The 24,843-nt window shown below is 37.5% G+C and overlaps 1 protein-coding gene across 4 annotated transcripts in view; it reads right to left on the reverse strand.

Annotated features, from left to right (window-relative positions):
- Positions 1-24,843, reverse strand: part of pcdh7b (protocadherin 7b) — a 391,978-nt gene that overhangs the window by 334,597 nt on the left and 32,538 nt on the right. The window contains exon 2 of one of the 4 annotated variants that reach the window (XM_043693494.1): positions 18,734-20,822. The exons of the other annotated variants lie outside the window; for them this stretch is intronic. Within the exon in view, the coding sequence (XP_043549429.1) occupies positions 20,775-20,822 (48 nt within the window). The 3' untranslated portion in view covers positions 18,734-20,774. Of the gene's footprint in view, positions 1-18,733; positions 20,823-24,843 lie in introns of those variants that run through there. 4 annotated transcript variants of the gene reach the window in all.

A 24,843-nucleotide genomic window follows, 5' to 3' on the forward strand; every position in this document is an offset into this window, starting at 1 on the left:
ACCAAAATTGGAGGTGTAGTGGACAGCGAAGAGGGTTACCTCAGATTACAACAGGATCTTGACCAGATGGGCCAATGGGCTGAGAAGTGGCAGATGGAGTTTAATTCAGATAAATGCGAGGTGCTGCATTTTGGGAAAGCAAATCTTAGCAGGACTTATACATTTAATGGTAAGGTCCGAGGGAGTGTTGCTGAATAAACAGACCTTGGAGTGCAGGTTCATAGCTCCTTGAAAGTGGAGTCGCAGGTAGATAGGATAGTGAAGAAGGCGTTTGGTATGCTTACCTTTATTGGTCAGAGTATTGAGTACAGGAGTTGGGAGCTCATGTTGCGGCTGTACAGGACATTGGTTAGGCCACTGTTGGAATACTGCGTGCAATTCTGGTCTCTTTGTGAAAGATGTTGTGAAACTTGAAAGGATTCAGAAAAGATTTACAAGGATGTTGCCAGGGTTGGAGGATCTGAGCTACAGGGAGAGGCTGAACAGGCTGGGGCTGTTTTCCCTGGAGGCCGGAGACTGAGGGGTGACCTTATAGAGGTTTACAAAATTATGAGGGGCATGGATAGGATAAATAGACAAAGTATTTTCCCTGGAGTCAGGGAGTCCAGAACTAGAGGGCTTAGGTTTAGGGTGAGAGGGGAAAGATATAAAAGAGACCTATGGGGCAACTTTTTCATGCAGAGAGTGGTACGTATATGGAGTGAGCTGCCAGAGGATGTGGTGGAGTCTGGTACAATTGCAACATTTAAGAGGCATTTGGATGGGTATATGAATGGGAAGCGTTTGCAGGGATATGGGCCGGGTGCTGGCAGATGGGACTAGATTGGTTTGGGATATCTGGTCGGCATGAACAGGTTGGACCGAAGGGTCTGTTTCCATGCTGTACATCTCTATGACTCTATGACTCTATGACTCTATACACAAGATTCTTCATAGGTTAGGCAGAGGTTGGGAGTGGCTTTCAGCCAAAATTGTTCCACACTCTGGGGATTCCAGATGAGAACAGAAATAATTTAAATGAAAGCAATTCTAATAGTCCGACATAACAATTGCTGATTAAAAAGGTTGTTTTGGCACAAATTGAACACATGCTTGCAAATTGCTAAGCTTGTATTTTGGGAATCACTGATGGATAAATTACAATCTGATAATGATTTGATTTGAACCATTTCTCAGGCTGACACTCAGTAGAAGATGTCTGTATTCAAACACAATCTTGCGATCTACATTTATCTAATATCTATAGACCATTCTTATGTACAGAATTAATGCAAAAATCCACACTTAGTATTGCTTATGATAGATGATGCTCTTCAAACATTTGTTTATTTTTAATAAAATAAAATTTTGTGATGGCATAAAATTAGGTTCAGAAAATTAACTGCACATTTTCAATCTCTTCTGATTTTTCTCTACTGACATCAATGCAAGTAAAATTTGTGAGACAGTCAACTAGCTGTATTGCCCACTTTACAGACTCTCACAAAATAAAATTAATCCCCCGTCCCCCAACCAAGCAACACAATCTAATTACTACAAATTGATCAATTCTTGTCAGTTATCATTTTTCATGCCACAGCACTTTCCTAGAAGTGTGCCTGACACATGGTAGCCATCAATTATAATTCTGTATGTATAATATAATATTACTCTCCTTTGTTTGCAAGAGCTTGCTTACCAATATAGCTAATTAATTAAGTGATTTAGCACTGGTGATCTTTCACGAAAGGATAGGTTTGTCCTTGCATCGGCAATGCAGACGGTCTGTGGAGAGTTGGGTAAAGTGCGGAATATAAATAATGCTTCTGTGCATAAATCCATTGTTAGCCAAATGGCCGTACACTAGTAGAATACTTCCCAAGTCCCACGGTTTCCTGCTACTTATTCTGTTTATAATGAAAAATATTGCAGATATAAAACTTCCTTTTTGCTGTTTCAAACTTTTGTTGATCTCTCATTGCTCTAGCAGGAGGCCAGAAACAGATGACATAATCATCTATAAGTTTAATTGGTTGGTGCTGCAGTTTATTATATTCAATACAAGTACGAATGACACATAGGGGAAGACACAGGCATAGTAAATCTGGACTTACTGTCTTTATTAAAGATCTCTGTCAAATGTTTTCATGTCTGCAAACAATGACAAAATTTTAACAAACAAAATAGCATATTTAAATTATTTATCTAATTTAACAATATATAAAATATTAGAAGGACTGCATCACAGTCTATCTCAGTGTTGCTTAGTTTCACTGTTTGTAATCAATTACTACAGCTTCAATCGTCACATACTTCCATGGACACAATTTTACTCAAAAAAGCAACAAAATACAATTATCAATATAAAATTTGTTGCTATTCAGGTCATGGAATATCTGACAAATAGATCAATCTGAACATCATTAAAATGTAACTATTGTGTAATAATTTGTTTGCTGTTGGCATCACTTTAAATATGTTCTCGAGGGTCATTTCAACCACTTTAAAAATCCATTTCTAACTTAGAGCAAAAAATAGATACATTTAAAACTGGTTCTCATTTTGCTAAATTCAGATGATAAAATAAAGGAGATCAAATGTTAGTCTTATACATTTCTGTTCAGGTATAAAAGCATATTATCACATCTAACTACAAAATTGTTCATATTTCACAGAATCATGCAATGATGTAGCTCAGAAATGAACTAGCCTTTTAAGTTCATGCTGCTATTTGGCGGAAATTGGATTTTGTTTTGGCACAAGAAAGCAGGCAGCCCATTTTATACCCATTTTACATTTAATTTTCAATCAAGCTGAGTGTAAAGTGGGCTATCCACTTTCTATCAACTACCCTTTCATAATTTTGCCTTCACTTTGCCGATAAATAATTTTCCCATTAATCCCTGGTATTCTTTAACATTTACTTGCTCATACTTTTCTTTAGGCTTCCTCCTTGAGTTTTGATTGGAGAAACAGCAACAAATTGCAAAATTAAAATTATCCATGATAATGTCTCATCTTAATCTGCACAATATCTCAATACATTGCTCAATTACCTATTACCATTACATCCTATAGCCCCTATAACCAAGCAATCTTGTTTCTTAACGTTAACTGCTATGACAGCCCTTGCAAATTTAATGGAAATAGATACACTTTGTTGATATCTCATTTAACAAACACTTTTTCTAAGCTTAAAATCTGAACACAGCAAAAGAGAACATATTGAAAGGCAAAGAAGTATATTCCAGAGATGGAAGCCCAGATTTACACCACAACACCTCTCTGTAAGACAGCCTTCTTGCCATGCAAACAAAAAGCCAGAAGAATTTGGGAAGCTCAAATCCTGCTTCCAAATTTAGCATTACTCATTCCCACCAGCGTGGAACTAGGGCAGGCCTTAGTTCCCAGCAACAGCTTGTTGTGTGAAACATCAGCTGGCTCTAATGAACCCAAGAGTCCCCAGAATGGAGAACGTGGAATGTGGAGATTAGACCAGGTAAGAGCAGGTCTGCTCTCAGCTTTTGGAGAGACCTTTTGCAGAGGTACTATACCTTTTGGATCTAGACCCAGGACACATTTTGGAAAGTAAACTGCCTTTGCTAGAGGCAAGGCACCTGTAGAAGAGGAAAGGCACCCTTTGGGAGAGGGAAATCACCAAAGTCGTGAAAGGCAGACATTCTTTAATGAGATGTAGGTGTTAATGGTTGGGCCAGTATTTACTGTTTATTCGCAAATACGCTGGAGCAGATGACAGTTTGCTACCTTCCCATATCACGCTGGTCCTTGGGGTTAAGAACATCCAGAGCACTGCTCTAAACAGAGCCCCAGAATTCTGACCCAGCAACAGTGAAAGAATGGCAGCATAATTGCAAGTCAGGATAGTATGTGGCTACAAGGGGAAATGTCAGGTGCTGGTGTCCCAAACGCCTGTTGCCCATGTCCTTCGAGATGGTAGAGGTCACGGGTTTGGTAAGGGTTGTCATAGGAGCCTGGGTGAGCCACTTGTACATACAGCTGCACATTGGTGGTGAAGGGTGTGAATATGAATAATAATAATAATGGTGATATGGGTGCAAATCAAACAGGCTTTGTTCTTGCTAGTCTCAAGCTTTTTGATGCTTTTTGAATGCTGTTGGAGCTACACCCAACCAGACAAGTAAAGAGTATTCCATTAAAATCCTTACTTGTGTCTTTTAGATAATTAATTGGCCATAGGGAGACAGGAGGTAAATTGATTACAGCAGAATTCCTAAACTCTGACCTTCTATTGTCACCACAGTATTTATATGGCTTGTTCAGTTCAGTTTCTAGTCAATGGTACCTCCCAGAATGTTGAGACTGTATTTTTAGCGATGATGATGCCATTGATTGTCAGGAGACAATATTAGATTCTCTCTTGTAATAGATGGTCCTTGCCTGGCAGATGTGTGGCATGAATGCTATTCAGCCCAAACCTACATACTGGTCCAGATCTTGCTGCACATGGACTGGAGCTGTCTCAGTATCTGAGGAGTCACATCTTGTGCTGAACATTGTGCAGTCACTAGCATAACAGCCACACATCTAACCTTAAGCTAGAGGGAAGATTATTGATGAAGCAACTAAAGATAGTTGAGCATAGATACCACCCTGAGCAACTCTAGGAGTCAAACTCTGGGACTGAAATGATTGACTTCCAACAAACACAACCATCTTCCTTTTCAATAGATAAGACTTCAAGAAGTGAAGAGCTATTCCCTGATTCCCAATAACCCCAGTTTTGTCAGGCCTCCTTGATGCTGTATTGGTTAAAGGATACCTTGGTGTCAAGGGCAGTCTTCTCACCTCATCTCTGCAGTTTTGTTCTTATGTCTCCGTATGGACTAAGGCTAGAATGAGGTTAGGAGTTGAGTGGGTAGCAGGATTGAAATTGAGTGGAATGAACATGTTATTGTTTGATAGCACTATCATTTTTGCTGATGGTGAGATTGATAATGGGACTGACAAAGACATCAAGGAACTGCCAAAGCTGTTAAGTTACTGTCCAAAAAAATGTGGATTTTAAAAAAAATTAAAAATTCAGTATTTTGCACTGCTTAAGTGATTTCCCAAGCCATCTTAATAATGGGGTGTCTATCAAGTAAGCATTTTGATGGACAGCTCCAATATCCAAAGAACTGAAATGTTTATTTACATAAGGGATTAACATTTAAGTGAAATGTCAGTTTATAACCTCAGGGAATACACATTTAAACACACTGTTTTTGCAAGGGATTAATTGAAGTAATTTGAATGTATTGAATAAATTTGTGTACCAATGAATTTTTGTTTTATTAATAATGACATTAACAATTCAGCATGCCTTCTAAGGTAAGGTCATGATACTGAAGTGAGTTGTCATGATGAGGGCAAGGTAAAGAATAGGAGATCGAATGTATGAGTTGACATTGGGGCAATAGAGAGTCATGAGTATGATTGACTCTGCCATGATTAATATGGAGTTATGAGTCGTCACTGAGGAAAGGTATCCTGTACAAGTTTGCACAACGGGGTATGAGGGGTCATGGGGAGCTAGGCACATGGACACAGGTTAGCATAGAGGATTGGGGGCCAAGGCGATGGGTACAGGTTAATAGTTGACATGGATTGATATGCAGAGTGATGGTAGTGAAGTTGAGAATAAGAGGGACGCTTTAATCCCTTTTTGAAAAACTTCGAACATAGTATCAGATTTTTGCTCAGTCAATCTTAGCCTGCCTGGCCAGACTCCCAAACCAGTCTGGCCAGACTCCCAAACCAGTCTGCCCATCTCCAGCCGGAGCAAAACGTTTGACAGATTTTCTTCAATGTCTGTTTCATAAAGCCAGGGTTTGTCTTGCATCAACAAACCTGTCCCAGAACTGAAAGTCATCGAATGTTCTAGTTATTTTCTTTCATTGTGCACAGAAATATGTTATAACAACTTTACTGTAATTTAAACTGTAAAAATCTATAGAGTGCAAAATTGATTGTGGCATTTGAAACCATTGTGATGATACAAAATAAGGCACCATAAAGTTGATCAAAACTGTTTGTTTCAACAATTAGTATAAGGCGATAAACCAATACAACTAAATTGTGTGATTATCAAATACCAATAACTCAAAACATGCATAACTGAAATCAGGCTTTTCATCTTACATTAAATTACCTCAAATAAAAGTCAAATGCTGAGAAGCTGGGAATCTGAAAGAAATCAGAAAGGACTGGAGCGAGAAACAGAGTTAATATTTCAAGTCAGGTACTACTCTTCTTCAGGACCGTTCTGAATAAGAATCAAATCTAACTCAAAGTGTTAATTCTGTTTCTCTCTCCACAGATGCTACCAGACTTACACATACAAACAGAATCAAAAAAGCTTCTTTCCTGCTGCTATCAGACTTTTGAATGGACATCTTAAATATTGATCTCTGCATTTTCTTGGCAGCTATAACACTGCATCCTGCATTCTGTTTTGTAACCCTGATGCACTTGTTTAGTACAATCTGTCTGTAAAGCACATAAGACAACACTTTTCACTGTATCTCGGTACACTTAAGATTAATAAATCAAATCAAAATGATCTTTTCTGTTGTCTGAGGTGAGGTTGGGTTCAGAAAAGATTTACAAGGATGTTGCAAAAATTGGGGGTTCTGAGCTACAGGGAGTGGCTGAATAGGCTGGGGCTGTTTTCCATGGAGCGTCGGAGGCTGAGTGGTGACCTTATAGAGGTTTATAAAATCATAAGGGGCATGAATAGGATAAATAGACAAAGTCTTTACCCTGGTGTGGGGAGTCCAGAACTAGAGGGCATAATTTAGGGTGAGAGGGGAAAGATATAAAGGGGTCCTGATGAACAACTTTCTCATGCAGAGGGTGGTACGTGCATGGAACAAGCTGCCAGAGGAAGTGGTGGAGGCTGGTTCAATGACACATTTAGAAGACATCAAGATGGATATATGAATAGGAAGGGTTTAGAGGGATATGGATCAAATGCTGACAAATGGGACTAGATTGGGTTGGGATATCTGGTCGGCATGGACAAGTTGGACCGAAGGGTCTGTTTCCATGCTGTACTTCTCTACGACTCTATGACCTGCTTAATTTACAAAATTATTTCAGATGTTCTGTCAGATAAATCAGTGTTGGGCATTCCTCTGATAGCATATCTGTCATGCCTAGTATCTAATTCCATGGTAGTAACTTGCAAGGCTGTAAAAATTGAAGACCTTATGATGAGCCAAATATCGAAGGCAAAACATTTAAAATTGGTGGGAGTGTATCACAGTAAATGCTGCCACCTTATTTTGCTTTTAATATGAAGGTAAATTATTAGAATGTTTTACTACAATATCACAGATGGGCAGACTGTTAAATAGTAATTTATTCTTTCAAGAAGCAACAGAACTAATTTATAGCCTCACAGCCTCTGTGTAGATAAACAAAAATAATTGGAAATCTTTCTTAAAAGAGAGTACTGGGGTGAAATTCCTCTGACTTTCTCCTACTTAGTTGTTATAATGTCATATTGATTAAAGGGGCAAAGCTAAAGAGAATCTGAGGAGATCCACCCCTAATAGAATGACATTTACTGATTTAAGTGTTCACTTTATTTTGCAGATGTTTATAACAAGCATTATCAGGTTGCCTCACTTAACGCAACTAACGGATCATAATCTGCAACGCGTGACACAAAAAGATACAAACCAAAACTAACAGGAAAAAAAACTCTTCCTTTTCCACTTTAATCAGGATTTGTTCAAACAGAAGGCCAAGATATGCTCCAATTGTCTATATTTGAAACAAAATTTATTGGTTCATTTTCTATGAAGAGTAACCATTAGAGTCATCGAGATGTACAGCACGGAAACAAACCCTTTGGTCCAACTCATCCATGCCAACAAGATATCCTAACCTAATCTAGTTCCATTGGCTAGCACTTGGCCCCAACTATCTAAATCTTTCCTATTCACATACCCATCCAGATGCATTTTAAATGTTGCAATTGTACCAGCCTCCACCACTTCCTCAGACAGCTCATTCCATGCAAGCACCATCTCTGCATGAAAAAGTTGCCCCTTAGGTCTCTTTTATATCTTGCCCCTCTCACCCGAAACCTATGCCCTCTAGTTCTGGACTTCCCCACCCCAGGGAAAAGACCTTATCTATTTATCCTATCCATGCCCCTCATGATTTTATAAAACTCTATAAGGTCACCCTTCAGCCTCTGATGGTCCAGAGAAAACAGCCTATTCAGCTTCTCTGTATAGCTCAAATCCTCCAACCCTGGCAACATCCCTGTAAATCTTTTCTGAACCCTTTCAAGTTTCACATCATCCTTCTGATAGGAAGGAGACCAAGACTGCACACAATATTCCAAACATGGCCTAACCAATGTTCTGTACAGCCGCAACATGGCCTTCTAACGCTTACACTCAATACTCCAACCAATAAAGGAATGCATACCAAATGCCTTCTTCACTATCCCATCTACCTGTGACTCTACTTTCAAGGAACTGTAAACCTGCACTCCAAAGTTTCTTTGTTCAGCAACACACCATGCGACCTTACCATTGAGTATATAAGTCCTGCTCTGATATGCTTTTCCAAAATGCAGCACCCCACATTCATCTAAATTAAATTCCATCTGCCACTCCTCAGCATATTGGCCTATCTGATCAAGATGTAATACACATAACATTGTTATTTTAATGCAAATTGGATGCAATTGGCTACATTCTGTGCATAAATAGTTTGGTTTCAGAAATGCAACAGAGCCTGACCATACCTACCAACAAGAATATTCTATCATTGCAAATATGCAAACTATCATTGTACTGTAATTATATAAGTGCGAACTTCCTTTCTGCCTACTCCAACCAAATCTTCCCTCATTGCACTGTAACTGTAGATGCCAAGAAAACTATTTTGAGTGAAGTTAATTACAGTTGTAAATGTTGTGCCTTGATAAAGCACACAAGGTTCTTACATCATTTAAGACTTTTTTTTTCAATTCTGAGAGGAATTTAAATGTCATAATTTCTTCCCAACTTGTCAAGCAAATGCATGTCACCCAGGGTGTGAGACTTTAAATTTTGAGTGTCCAGGACCTCATTTTTGACCTATTATTTACAATAAGGATAATGAAGTGGTGTTTCAGTTTTCTCCCTGCATTGCAACTTCAGCTGGAATGTGGCAGTTATCTTCCCTGTAGCTTGATGGATGGATTTTGAATTTTCAGCAGCCTGTCATGCACACAGTTAATCACATTTTGGGACGTACGGTACTGAACCATGGTAAAGAGTAATAGTAAACTACACTTCATGCCTTTTTTCAGTCGTGGCCCAGCTGTTTTTATTTTTTTTTCCTGTTTATATTATTTTATTAAATAAATTACAAACCAGTTTACAAAAAACATTGACAGCTGTACACAAAAGACAGCAATTTTACAAGGGAGAGGAGCAGCGAAGCTAGGCCCCGAACCCTACTGTTCAACCATTTTACAGGGAGAGGAGGACCAACCTCAAATCCCAGTTCCACATATGACAAGACAGTGACAATGACATTTATACATTAGACAATACCGTTACATACAAAAGTGCAGACAATACAAGCCCAGCAAGCCCCCGCCCCTCCCACCTTCCGACCACTCTAAGGCAGCCCGCCCCTATCCACCTTCCGGTTCTCGGTCCACCCCATGCCCCTTCCAGTTCTCGGTCCGCCCTGACACACCTTTCGACCACCTCTAGGACAGCCCGCCCCGGTACCCGCCCAGGGTGACAGCAGTCAGGACGGCCTACCCACCTTCCGGCTTCACTAACCACCCTCAGCACCTTTCGACCACCTCTGGGGCAGCCCGCCCCGGTACCTGCCCGGGGTGACAGCGCTGAGGACGGCTACCCGCCTTCTGGCTCTCGGTCTGCCCCTAGGTGCCCAGCTGTTTTTAATCAAACTAGAGCAGTTAAGTTAGTTAATGAGTGTTGATTGATATGAAGAGAATTCCAATTGCATAATTCTATCCAATAAAAAGCCTATTTTAGGCAGGACATTCCTATAAACTGCTGTTGTAAGCCAAGTGTAAATTTAAACAAGCTTTTTTTAATCCTCGTAATATATATTTGAACAGCATACAAACATTTAATTCTCTTTACAAATGGGTCAACCTTCCCTGATAAACAAAGTTATTTTTATTCTTGCTACTACTCCTTTGCATTTGTTGAAAAATTATCAGTGAGAAAGATTGCATGCCAAGTTCATGGCCCTGAAATTATGTAATTGAGTTCCACACTATTTGTTAAAGATTCACTTTCTCTGCCATATTACTTCAGTGTTAACTGGTTTAATATGAAAGAGTTAGCAATTCTGGAAAAATACACAGATTTTCAGACAAATATGGCAAGTGCTTCATTGCAAAATAATTCCAATGTCTACGGTTTGAATATTACAACCTTTAATGTGCAAGTAAAATCACAATTTCCATACAAAGTTACCAGTATTACTGAAAAAAAATTAATCAACATTTCAGTAATTGCCTGCAGAGCAATTAATGGGAAAATAAACCAACAAACTCGTGACTTTTTTGGAATATGTCAATCCTAATAGATAACCATGTTTTATTAGTTCAATGATTTACAAACTATTTTGTTGTAGGCATTTATACATAAATATCTATGATGCCACAATCACTCATTGCACAAATGCAACAACAAAGGAGTCTACTGGTTACATAGGGAGTTGCAAGAAATACTCTTGATTAAATTCCAACATTTAAGTTTAAATTTGTGATTATTTTAAATTTCTCAAACACAATTACCTTTCCCTAAATTGGTGTTCTCTCTGTCCAATCCAAGTGCCTTATTATTACATTCCTAATAATAGACTTTAGCACTATTCTTGCTGCTAATGTCAAACTAACTGGCATTTAGTGCCTGTGCTTTCTTTCTCCCTCTTTCTCGAGTAATACATTACATTTGTTTTCTTCCTGTACACTGGGATTGATCTAAGATCCAATAAATTATGGATGTCAAGGCCAATGCTAGAACATTGGAACAGGAGCAGGTCATTCAGCCTATTGAGTCCAATCAGTCATTTAATGCAATCATGGCTGATCTGAAGTGTTCAATAAGTTTTACCTGCATTATCCCCATAGTCTTTTAGACCACTGATATCAAAAACTGATCAACCTCAACTTTAAATAGGCTCAAAGACTGAACTTCTACAGCCTTCAGGGGTGGGATTCTCTAATAATTCACCACCTTCTGAGTCAAAGGTTTAAGATTTTTTTTGGGATGGGGGCAAGTTTACATTTAAGGCATCCATTAGTATGCCTTAACACTAATGTTAATGCCTTAACATTAGTGTTAAGGCATACTAATGAATTCAATATTTCTAATGTGGTGTTTGAATAGAATTCTGTCTATTATTAGAACAGAATGACAACTTTGTGGGGAATTAATATCTTTCTGAGCTGGTTACATGAAGAAGTTTTTTTCTCTAAGAGAGCTCTATTAGATTGCTGAAGTTTATTTTTGGTTTCCACATGTTCCTAAGGGCTGTCCAACAACAATACCAGGTAGGATGCTATGTAAGTGGCATGGGGGAAGTGGGAGTGTTTGGATGGGAAAGGGCTAGAAGGTCTGACAGCCTTTTACTGAACTGGGTTGAAATCTCAGAGAAAGGAGATAGAACATTAGCACGAGTCTGCCTTGATGCTCACTTATCTGTGATTGCCTCCTAATTTCCTCCACAGACCTGTCCGTATCATAACACAGAGCTAAAATTGCGTGTAAGAGAATCCTTTCCCTTAAGGTACATCCGCTGAAAGGGAAATTTCCTAACTTGACCAATTCAACTCAGTAGCAAAAATAAGGCTCAATGTCTCTGTCACTTCCTTATTCCCCATTATCATTTCCATTGTCTCTGCCTGTAAGGCATGAATGTTTGTATTCATTAATTTGTCATTTTTTTCACCAATAGAGTATTTTTTAAATTGTTTTCATATCTCTTGCTCACTTACTCCCATTCTATTTTCTTTGTGTCTCTTCAACAAATTAATTGTCACCCTTTGTTGAATTTTAAAGCTTTCCCAAACCTCATGCTTACTTGCTATGTTTGGCAATATGTGCCACTTCCTTTAACCTAGCATGATATGTAAGGTTTCTTAATAAAAACAAATTACTGCAGATACCAGCTTTGACAAAGGGTCAGTTAGACTCAAAACGTCAGCTCTTTTCTCTCCTTACAGATGCTGCCAGACTTGCTGAGATTTTCCAGCATTTTCTCTTTTTTGGTTGTAAGGTTTCTTATTCATCACAGTTCAACTTTTCCCTCCATGCTTCTATTCATTGTTTCTCTACCACTACACATTTTAATCAATTGACCGATTCATTTCAGTCAACTCCCCATTCATACCAATGTCTTATTCTCTATTCAGGATTAAAGAAATCCTTCTCAATATACAACTCTACCGAACTGTGATCATTCTTCCTCTGAGCTCTTTTGCTAAAGGTTTATTAATTAACCATGGTTCACTGTGCAAAGTATAATATAGCATATTCCCTAGTTATTTATTTAATACCCTAACCTATAAAACTGTCTTGAAAGTATTCCATTAATTTATCCTCCACACAATTGCTGCAAATATAATTTGATCAAGCTATATGAAGATTAGAGTTCACTCCATGTTTGCCGCATTATTTTTATTACACACATCCCAAATTTCCTGATTTATACTCAATTTAACAAACTCCTCAAAGCCATATTTTCTGGCTCGTGTTTTCTTTTTAGCTCCATGTGAACGCGTTCTCTGGACAAAATTTACCACTCGTTTGAGCAGCACGGATAATGGTGGGAAGTTGGGAGAATACAGAAACAATTTAAAAATAAGACTCTCAAGCTGAGAAAAATAATTCTGATTTTGGCCTCAAGATTTAAACAGCAAGTTCATAATCTCACTGTTGAGTGACCATGATCTTATTTCCATCTCATTATTTCCATCTCTTATTTCCGACCCACATACCATAGTATTCCTACATTGTGGGGATATATAAAGTGTTCAGTTCTGAAGAAGGGTCACTGGACCAAAAACATTAACTTGGCTTTCACTCCGCAGATGCTGCCATTCTGCTGAGCTTTTCCAGCAATTTCTGGTTTTGTTTCTGATTTTCATCATCTGCAGTTCTTTATCTTTTACTTCCTTCAGGACATTACATTGGAGGTCTGGGATACTAATGAGTTGCAAGCTTCTGCCAAGTTGCTTTATCCCCATTCTTTTCGTAATACTAGATAAGATGCATCTTTCAATGCAGCTTTATTTCTTAGACCTCACAGACTTGGTTGGCACTTACTCAGAGGCTGCCACCTTTTTTCTGGCTTGCATTGTTTTTTAGTGCACAGACTCAAGTGTCAATTTACGGGCTGTCAGCCTGCATTACTTTCTTTGCCTTTCAGCACTAAGGGAGAAGCAGACAGACTGTCAGATTTCAAAGCATCGAACATCAAGTGGACAGATATGTTGCTGTAAGATACCAAAGTCAATATCATACTCATAGCATGTGCCAGCAGCTTAAATAGCATTCACACTACATGTGCTTCAATCAAACAGCCACGTGTGGAAGTCAAAGGGGAGAAACTTTAGTAGTTTCAGAAGTACTACAGCCAGTCAGGGAGCACTGCCACTGTCAGTCCAGGGCTAGTTTGATTACAATGCACGGTCAGTCCCGCAAGTCAGGTACGGCCAGTCTGGGGATTACAGATATGTGAGCTGGAGTGCTGTGGAGGCTGCGTTCCAGGGCGTGAGACAATATTTTTCTGGAGTGAGATAAAGAAAGGGACTAAAGATAATGTCAGTAAATGAAAGAGCAATTAGTGGGGATGCATAAGTATGAGAAGTCATAAAGTATCCCCAGTGAGTGAAGAGGAAACACAGGGGACAAAATGGGATCCGTTTGGAGGGGTGACATAGATGACAGCCATTGAGTAGACATGATGTTTGCAATAATGAAAGGTGTAGTTCATGAGAAGTGTGTGCAGTGGCATGATTAGAGTCAGCAAGCATGAGGTATCATAGAAAAGGTGATGGTGCTTAATCTTGCAGAGCATAAAATATCAATACCTTCTCGCTGCATTACACTTCAATGGGCACAGTGCACTGGCCTGGGCAACTACTTCAGTACAAGCTGGCTAAATCTCATGGTGTGCCTTCCTTTACCAGTTAGCAGGAAAAATCAAACCTACAATTTTTTTGTCTCTTTTTACCACCACACCATCCGTTAGCACATCTCCAGTTCCCTGTCAATGAACTGAGATGCTAAGTTCCTTCCAGGGCCACTGATTTGGGGTTAGCACCAGAACACTACAGTATAAAAGCAAGTTCCTGACTTACAACACCTGAAATGGAGCTCAATTTTAAAACTCATGCCAATGGCATGAATGTCACAAAATCCCAGTGATGATAAGCACCTGCCATGCAATTCTACAAGAACGGATGCCAAAGAGTCCAGGTACATGACAATTTGATAAAAAGTGAAATATGGCATGAGAAAACCAACATGGGCCGTGGCAGGTTGGGTGCCCTGAATCTCACTTGAAACACTATTTGCCAAAAAGATTGGTAAATTCAGCCCCATATCTTGATTTTTCAAAGTAAGGTATTTCTTTTCCTCAATTTTTTTTTAAAAGTATCATTTATTATCATTTTCTATATTGCCTATCGCTCCTAAACATTATGCATTAGTTGCAATTATTGGTTATTTTGCAACCATCTCTCTGATATTAGATATTAGATCAAACTTACTGAGGTCTATCTGTGCTGTTTGTTAACTATTTTGTGACAAATTCTATACAGTTTGTTCTGTTATAATGCACATTTCGTCAACACAAATTCACTGTGATGCAATTGACAAATTGAGGACACTGTTTCTACAGTGCAAACTTTTAAAACGTGTGTTAGCAATAACCCGATTACAGTACCAACACTTTAAGCACTGTTTCTAAAACATGATTTTTCTCTAATGCGAGATTGCACAAGAACACAACCATCACATTATAGAAGAAATTACTATATATTCAGATATTGCACCTTTTCTGTATTTCTTTATATCCCTGAAATCAATTAGTGACTAATGCTCTATTACTTATAATAATATCTGTTCCTTTCCAGCTCACTCCATTTTTATCTTTCCCAAAATCACTAATCTGCTCTGCAGTTTCAACATTGCACTTCAGCTTTTGAAATTACCCATTCTTAGAGTCCAACCCGACCTTCATTAGTTTAAAACTTTATCTACTACTCTAATTATTGTTAGGTCACTGACCTCAACTGAGTTTATGTGACACCTATCCCAAAGGAATAGATCTTTCTTTTACAGACTCTCTCAAAAGAATCTCAAACATAATTCTATGTGATTGATTATTTTATTGGCCACGACAGACGGATGCTCTCACTCCCATTAAATGTTCTTTTCCAAGTAGGAAGACATATCTTTTGGCACTTTAAAGATCTGCATAGCTGGAACCCCTAGTTTATTTGGTCATCCACTGTTTCCAGTTTTTCCCAATTTAGAAGCTATCCTTTTTAGTTTCAAAGTAGATAAACTCACATTTATCTGGGACACAACTCATTTACTGCCATTTTGCCCATCCACATAATCCATAGATACCTCTGCTGTGCTGTAGTGGTACTGTTTCTACCTCTGAGCCAGGAAACACATATTCAAGTCCCACCTGTGTAAAACATCTCTTAACAGATTGATTATAATACATTTCTGAGGACAGTAAATTTGGATTTGTAGCTTTCTACTGCATTATCTAAGTGATTATAAATAGTGAAAAGCTGACATTCCAACACAGATCTTCGCAAATCCCTACTGTGTCTTTGTTCACCTATTACAAGGAAAAACAGAAATTGCTGGAAACAGGCAGCAGGCCTGGCAGTATCTGTGGAGATAAATCAGAGCTAAAATTTTAGGTCAAGTTCCCTTCAGAATTAGTTCACTAGTCAGTAAACTTGAAACGTTAACTCTGATTTCCCTCCAGAGATGCTGCCAGACCTGTTGACTTTTTCCAGCAATTTCTGTTTTTGTTTCTGATTTCCAGCATATGCAGTTCTTTTGCTTTTATCTTCCATCAGTTTCCTGTCCAGATTGATCATTGTTTTAAATTTCACAAGCATCAATTTTAGTTAACAGGCTCTTATAAGGAACCGATAAGGAACTTTATCAAATGTCTTTTGAAGGTCTGTATAGAAGAAATTCACATACACCCTCTGTTCCAATGTTTTAGTTACCTCTTCAGAAAATGTATTCCCAGCTGAAATCTTTGGATAATTATTTAGAATTCTGACCATTTCTATTCCCAAGCTAAGGCTACTGAGGTCATCTCCAGCCCTTCAATCATCATCCCCAGTAGAAATGAACTAACTCAGGACTATAATTTATAATTAACTGCAGATGGTGCACAACAAATTTTTGTTTAACTGTTATTGGTCCGCTCGCTCTATATCAGAGCCATTCAAATTCAGCTCAGCAAATCAGAGCTACAAATTTGTTTACTTTGACATAGAATTAGTAGAAACAGAGACTTTAAATTACACAGAAACTTCCATGACTTCATCTGTTCTCTGATAGCTGAAAGTGTTCAATGTATTCCTTAATTATAGACTCCAGTAATTTCTTGACTACAGATTTCAGGTTAACTGGCCTGTGATTCCATTTTTTCTCTCACAGGCTTTCTAAGTAGCAGGGTGAAATATGCAGTTTTTCATTCTTGCTCATCAATAGCGAACAGAGAAATTCCACCATACTGCTGTTTAGCTCTCCAGATCCATAGAGTCTGATGCCAATTAGGACAAAAGGCTATAATTAGGCAAAAGGCTCTCGGATAGTAAAGAAAATGCATTACTATCATGATATTATGGAAATAAAGATTCTCTTAAGATACCATTCTGGCACAGTTTTTTTCATAATCTCAAGATGTCTCAAAGTGATTTTAAAGTATTTTCACTGTTACAATATAGATAAACTAGCACTTGCACAGCAAGGTTGCATAAACTATAGCTCATTCATATTTTTTTTCTCATGGTATTGGTTAAAGGGGTCACTTGTAGAACTCTTGCTTTTCTTGAAACAGTGTGATGAGTTTTTATTTTGTCCACAAGAACTAGCAATTTAAAATGGCCCCTAGACATGGCACCTTCAACAAAGCAGCACCAGCCGAATACTACACACAAGTGTCAGCCTAGGTTACATGCAAGATTAAAAGTAGAACTTGAACACACAACTTTCAACTCAGATGAGGTGACTCCTCAATCAGTGAAGAGCTGTGCACACTCCTTTTAAGGGACAGGCAGAGTTTTGACTGCCAAATGCTCCATTAACACTACGATGGCAAATTGAGACTTTTGGTGTGCAATTATTTTAACATTGACCCTTTTTTTGTGTTAGTGGGAGCAGGCATGGACTTGTGCTTAAACGGATCATTGTGGGTTATTCTTAACAGGACAAAAGAAAATTTGTTCCATGGATTTATGTGGACTAAGGAAAGCCTAAATTTCCCTTTTGGCTTTACACTATCATCTCATGTCTGCGGATGCACAATAGCCACTCACTTTCTACAATTTAAAGTGGCAGGTCAGTCTGTTGGCAGGTGACCAAAATTACCCAGGTAAGTCTAAATCATAAAAGTAGTTCAGTCTCCCTCTTTGCTCCCAACAGTCTCCCTCTTTGCCCCAATTCATCCAAATAATCTGGATATTTGCAACATTCTGCATAACTCAAACTGATAGCAGCACATTAGTCAACAGGGCAAATAAGGTACTTGGTGGCACAGAAGAAACATCAAAATTAACCTAACCCACCCAGTGAGGTCAAGACAGGTTCATGTATAATACATTTTTCACCTTAGTTTACTCCTCATTGCAGAGTAAATGTAAGCAGAATGTAAATCAGAGTGTTTGACTCATACCCAACTTATTCCCTCTGGGTAGGTTAATTTATCATTTATGTTTGGGATTTCACTAAGTGGTGAAGATATATGAATATGTGATTCAAGAATAAATTAGTGCAACAATATATAGCATAGCCATTGTACATGAAATATTAATTCAATTCCAATGTACTAACTGCACATAGATGCAAAAAGGTGAGCACTTTTTCCACATGGATTGTTTTGCTCTTTTGTGTAACAAGAAAAGACAACAATGTTTACTTTAACATGAATTTGAAGTTGAAAAGTTTCTCTAGCTGCATGAAATTAATCTGGTTCCTTGGCTTTCTCAATCTGTGTTTAAAAACTATACTGTGATAAATGTGTCTCGTCTTACAGGAAGCCTTTTATCACAGTTCACATGTGCCCTGGCAGTATTTGAACTTGTAAAACAATGGTGCAATCAAAAGTTCAAAATTAATAGCCATGAAATCCCAGACACTCATAAGCATCCAGTTATTATTACTTCCTTATGGATATAACTTCCTTGTTTCTTACAGATGACAATACACTTTCAGAGTTCTGAAAGGCAAATTCTGCTTGGGGCTAAATACTGAGCAGATTTAGACTGTGTGGAAATAATGTACTTCGCTTAACATAAAATATGGGAAACCATAAAAACAGGATACTGCTTTGTGCATTAGAAATTGAAATACCGTTATAGAAAGTTATTATATGGCTTGAATTCCTAATCAATTAGATTTCCGAATCAAGCAGAAGAAAGAGTTTGATAGATTGAAGATTCAAATAATACACTGAACAGTGGCAGAAGTTTTATTGCAAGAAAAATGTATTTATTCAAACTCTTTTCAAGGTATTTCAGAAATTCTGTGATTCTGTCATTTTCCATAAAGCTGTGGATGAATATTTATATGGTAATACAGTGAAGGTAAGTTCAGTCTGTAAATGGAATAAGTGACTTATTGTCTTGTTCACAGGATGTCCAGAGTACAATATTCCTGCTGCCGACATACAGACATATTGTTACATGAAAAGTACCTTCCAAGCTGCTTTTGCAAATATCAGGCATAGCAATAAATCAATTATGGGAGGAAGCAATCCAATTAAGTCACGCTGCAAGTTTCAAATAGTTCCCTAGCATGTTCCATGTTGCAAGTCACACTTCCAACCGTGGTTTAATTACCTCCAAGAGATTAAAATTAGAGTGATTCAAGCCTCTGTCCCTGTATTTTTCTACACTTTTATTCTTCCCTTCCAAAAGGCAGCGATCTGTACGGGCAGACATTTCTACACCTAGTAATATGATCCAATATTTTGCCCGAGCAGCTATTCTTCAGGGCTAGATTTTACGTAAATAGCATCATAGCTGATTCTGATAATCATCTTGTTTCCATATAAGTTAAACAATAGACCTATAGTCACTGAATATAGATCAGGAGATCTGGTTGATCTTCTCTTCTGTTTCTGAACTGCAGAACTACTGCTGACTAGCTGATTTAGGACATGGGATGGAAGTAGTCTGGTCAATACTACAGCTTGTGTTCATGAACCATTAATAAGGATTCTCTTTTCTTAAATAACTCACTGAATATGTCTATTAACATAAATGCACATATCATTAGTGATGCATCTGGAGGGAACCCTATACTTATCCTAAGGACTGACATTTCGCTGTGCATTTACAATATGCCCAGCAAACTCCTTGTGCATATCTTTATCTAGTGCATTATGTTGAAAAGCAAAAAAGGAAGTGATGCAAGTGTGATATTTATGTGTAGGAGAAAATTGTGTTCTAATGAGAAGATATCAAAGCACAGTTCCCATGAATATGTTAATGACAGAAGATCACGCAGGATTGAAGTGTCACATGTGACTGAACATTCCTGGAACTTTCAATTCCACACCTAGGAAAATGAACAAGCACATGCAGAAGCCTATTATATATACAAGATTGGTTGGGAAACTTGTGCTGTTGGGAAAAGGGTAAAATTGGGAGATACATATATAAATAATAAATAAATGTTTTTAATTCAGGAAACAGAAACGCATGTAAACTAAACACTGATTTAGTATGTAAAATCAGCTATATTTCTGTCTACTATATTTACTACTACCTGAGACAGTAACTGTAAATAAATAGAAAATAGTGTAACAAAATGTGAAGGCTCTCGTGTAATGTCTGAATAACCATACTACTGTACTTTAATACTGGAACAAAGAGTATAATTGTGAAATACTGACTGAAAAACACTTTGTCATTCAATTACATGACAATTTAGTATGATCAGTGCACTTCTATTCACAGATGTGCAAAGCACTGACTGTCAGCTTTCAGAGCTTTTAGCACTCAAGCTATCTCACAGGTTGATACTTTGGATCAGACCCAACTGAGCTACAAAGAATTGGATGTTAGCTTTCCACTAAGATTCTGGGGTTATCAAAGACTTCTGTACAAATGTGAAAGAAAATAGCTTAGAGTAGCCTGGAGAAGGTTTATTATTTTGGCACCAATTTGTTGAGCCAATTTACTAGGAGCTTACCTGCAAATACCATCAATGCATATTATTTTGTTGTGCACTAATTCAGTACAGTGGACTTTAGCAGGCAGCATATGCTTATGACAGTTATATACCCTTCTCCAGCATGCCCTGGTTAACAACTGATGTAATTTCCAACTCCTATTGTGCGAGCCAGTGAAGGGCCTGCAGAGGATTATGGTGGGGCGCTGAAAGCCCTATGGAGCAATATAAGAAAGAGCTCTCCAACGATTTTTCAGTACAGTGACCCTGGGTAGTATGGTATCGATGACTGATATTGGTTATCTCTTGCCCGGTCTCAATATCCTTCTGTGTTTATAGCCGCATGGACAGATGCAGCACATCTGGATGAAGATGACTCATCTGTGGAGACATTAAAGATTTTAATTCGTTAATGATTTGAACTCAACTTCTGATAGAAATACATGATGAAGTCTGAAAATGCCACAGAGGCATAGATTAATTTAAATAGTTCAACTGCAACTTATTAATATGGACAGAAAATACTATTCATGTGAATTAATTACTTTACAAGCGCAATTTAGCAAGCTGATTAAAGTAGACATTATGAACTATGCTTTTGAACTACATGTACTGCTCAGGGAGATTTTTTTTTAAAAGAAACACTATATTTCAAACTTACCAGACTGTTCAGACTCTGATGACATACTAATTCCCTCATGGAGTAAATAGTTGTTTTGACGATCATGTATTCAGGCCAACAAAGTATTTTTTGATTGAGTGCTTTGATGGCTTCTTTGTTGTCCTGTGGACTTTTTGCTTTTATTGTGATCCACCTTCTTTTTTTTTCATTCATTTGTGATATAACGTGATGCAAACAAGCCTGTATCATTGAGGACCATTTGACACTTTAATGACTGCAGGTGATATAATGGTCCAGTCCTGTTTTTAATCCTTGTTTGGTCACAGGTGTAGATTAAATTCCAAATAATTAGCCACTGGTTGTACAAATGATCCCACCAAAATAAAGACATTACTTTAGTCTTTAGGGCCAGTTTGCCAAAAGAGTCCAGGCTATAATCACCAAGAGCAAATATTCACACATTGCAAGTATATATCCTCTTCATACTTGATAGCCAGAAAATTAACATTCAACTTGCACATCCTAATCCATGCAAAAGGATTTTGTGTATCAAGTGTGTATTTGGAACATTACCATAATAATCTTCAATGCATATCTGCATATAGTATGGGCCACAACTTTAACTGAAAGCACAAGTGAATGTGCTTTGAATAAGTTAAAATTAGGCTTCATAGGTTGTGTGCTTCATTATTGTTTGTTGAAATGGAAATAGAAATAATTTATAGTTAGCTGAACTCCTGTGTCTCAAAATTTGTAAATTTGCACAGCTGCTGCCTAAATTGCTGATTATTTCCAGTATTCTGTTCTTATTTCAGGATAGCATACAATTTTGGCAATAAAACTGTCAAAGCTTCAACATTCCAAAAAAACAACTACTTTTGTGATTTAATAAACGTGAACTGTTTTAATTTCTACAAAGAATTTACTATATTCTAGCTTCTGAATTTTCAACTATTTATTAAATATTACACACACACTGACACAAGCTGTTGTGAATCGTTGTCTTTCTGATCTTTGCTGCTATACTGAACTCCAATAAACAATGTTGTTAGAATGACAATGGAAACTAAATAATGCAGTGCATCAATGTTCTTCAGATAAGAAGGGAAAGCATTGAATGGAGCTCCCAATCTTGTTAGGTGGCAGCAATATTGCCTGGATTAAAATAGGAATAGGGCAACTCTCAGTGATGATAGCATCAAGTTTAAATAGATGTGATACATGCGTAAAGAAGTGCTTCTTGGATAAAATTGTTATTATTCACTGAATCATGGCCTAGATTAATTTGCCATTTCATGAGAAACGAAAATGGGAGAACATCAACTAAGTGCTAGGGAAATGAACTAAGGGAAAACAGATAAGAAAGAACAAAGGCTAAGGTATCAGAGATACATATGATAGCAAAAATTAAGAGATCGGAATAACTTTCCAAATGTAAAAATACAGACTTATGAATCAAATATGATCATTTTTTTCTTTCCATACACAACCTAAATTTTGCTTCTGAAATACTGACACTGAACACACTTCTGTCTTTTCAATTCTGCTTCTTTTTGTATTCAGTGGAATATGGGCATTATTATAAGATTACCATTTTTTGACAATACTGAATTTTCTTTAAAGTTGAGAAAATGGTAATGAGCTGCTTTCTTAAACAGCAGTGGACTAACTGCTGAAAATTACCATGTCATGGTGATTTGGTAAAGCTCACATAATGGCTTGCTAGGTCATTTCAGATTTAACCAGTTTGCTGCAGCTCAGAATAAAATATTTACCAGATGTGCTCAGGATTTTATTCTCTAAAGGACATCAATGAACCAGACAGACATTTCTGCAACATAAAAAGTAATTTCATAGTCACTATTAGTAAAGGGCAGCCACTCCATGGATATAAAATTGGCTGAGGGGCAGAAAACATTGCTTAGGCCTCAGTTAGATAACTCTGTTAAATTTTGGATACTATATTTTAGGAGGATGCTAAGACATTAAATGAGATAAGAATATATTTACTAGAAACATATCACAGACCAGGGATATAAGCTACGCAGAAGGACTGGAGAAGCTATGGTTGTACTGCTGACTGTCGAAGAGATTTCATGGCATATTTCAATATTATTAATGATTCTTCTGAGTATGTAAGAAGATAGAAACAGTTTTCAGTGTTGGAGTACAAATATTTAAGGGAATTGTTATGATCTCAAATGTAATTTCTGAAAGAGTGATGCAAGAAGATTCAATAGTAACATGAGAAGTCAATAAACAGTTGAAGAGAAAATTCAATAGGGCCTAAGGGAATGGCAACTGGATTAGGATGAAGTGAATGTCTCTAACAAAGAGCTAGCACTGGCACAACAGGATCTACTACCCTCCCTCCTCTGTACTGTGTCACTCTATGATGTGATCAACAGGATTACAATTACTTTTAGGAAATAAAGCTCACAGTATAACATTGTCACGAACTATTGCTTTATTATGACAGCTGTAATTAGTAGCAAATTATCTAACAAGTTACACTTTATATAATCTACTTAAAACAAATAAAATTGCATTCAGAGGAAATCCAATATCTAAAAGGAAAACAAATTGAGAAATTTACCTGTATCTTTAGGTATGTAAGATATTTCCAAAAAGAAGATGCAACTGTTAGTTTCTGTCTAGCACTGCCCACTTGGGGTATTTCACATAGGTATCTGACAAAATAACTACACGGGCAATCATTATTTTAAAATTACTAAAATGGGTAATAGATCATGAACACTTTAAATAACCACAGCAAATGGTCAAGCTATTTGATTTAATGCCTCATTTACAAGGTTAATATCCTGCTATGTTGACGAAATCCAAAGCCTGAGTGAATGTATCGTATGCATGCGTTACATCTCAAATTACATGTGAGATCAATATAGCTGAGAAACTAAGGCCTTGGTATCAATCCCATCTCCACTCAATTATTTGGAGAAGGGAGTGTCAGTGGGAGAATTTAAATATGTATGTCAGGAGAATATGATCCCAAAATGCAACACATTTATTATTGCAAATTGCAGGGCATCACAATATCAAGTCACTTAATAACAATGTCGGGTCACATATTTTAATCAAGAACCAATATATTTTCCTAAATTTAAGGAAAGTGAGCAGTGAAAGGGCCACACAACCTAAATTAGCATTAACATTTGGTCCACAAACAACAGTGGCTCCCTGCCTAAGACACTCAAGAAAACCAACAGCCTCCCCCAATCTTTAAAAGCATCAATTGCAAACCTCCATCCGCTACCACTTGCTAATTTCCCTTCCAGCTTTCCCTATCAACCTATTCCCAATCACCGGTTTGTCCCCATTCCAAATGTGGAGGACCATCCCCAACTGTTCCCAATAGCAGCTTCCTGCTTATTACCTCCACACCCTGACAAGAAAGAGAGCTACGAGACTATGGAAATGAATAAAGACATATTTTGTGATATCACATTTCATCCAAAACAAGTCAGACATATACCTTGGTCATCTAAGTGGCACATGCTGATTTCAAAATTCGATCCATGATCTCAGGTTGGTTTATCTCTATCAATGAAGTCACACAAAGGATGTTTATTGTAAATATCATCAAGTTCTGTTGATTAGTATTGCAATCACTACCAATACGTCAAAGTAAAATATTATTTCACTTGGATTCCTCTAGAATTTAAAACTTTCTTTACTATACACTGGTCATTTATTATTAACCCATCTTTTACAAATATTTTACAATTACACTTTGTTCTAACTAATGCCAAATTTGCATAT

The sequence above is a fragment of the Chiloscyllium plagiosum genome, chromosome 1 (assembly GCF_004010195.1).
Source record: "Chiloscyllium plagiosum isolate BGI_BamShark_2017 chromosome 1, ASM401019v2, whole genome shotgun sequence".
NCBI lineage: Eukaryota > Metazoa > Chordata > Chondrichthyes > Orectolobiformes > Hemiscylliidae > Chiloscyllium > Chiloscyllium plagiosum.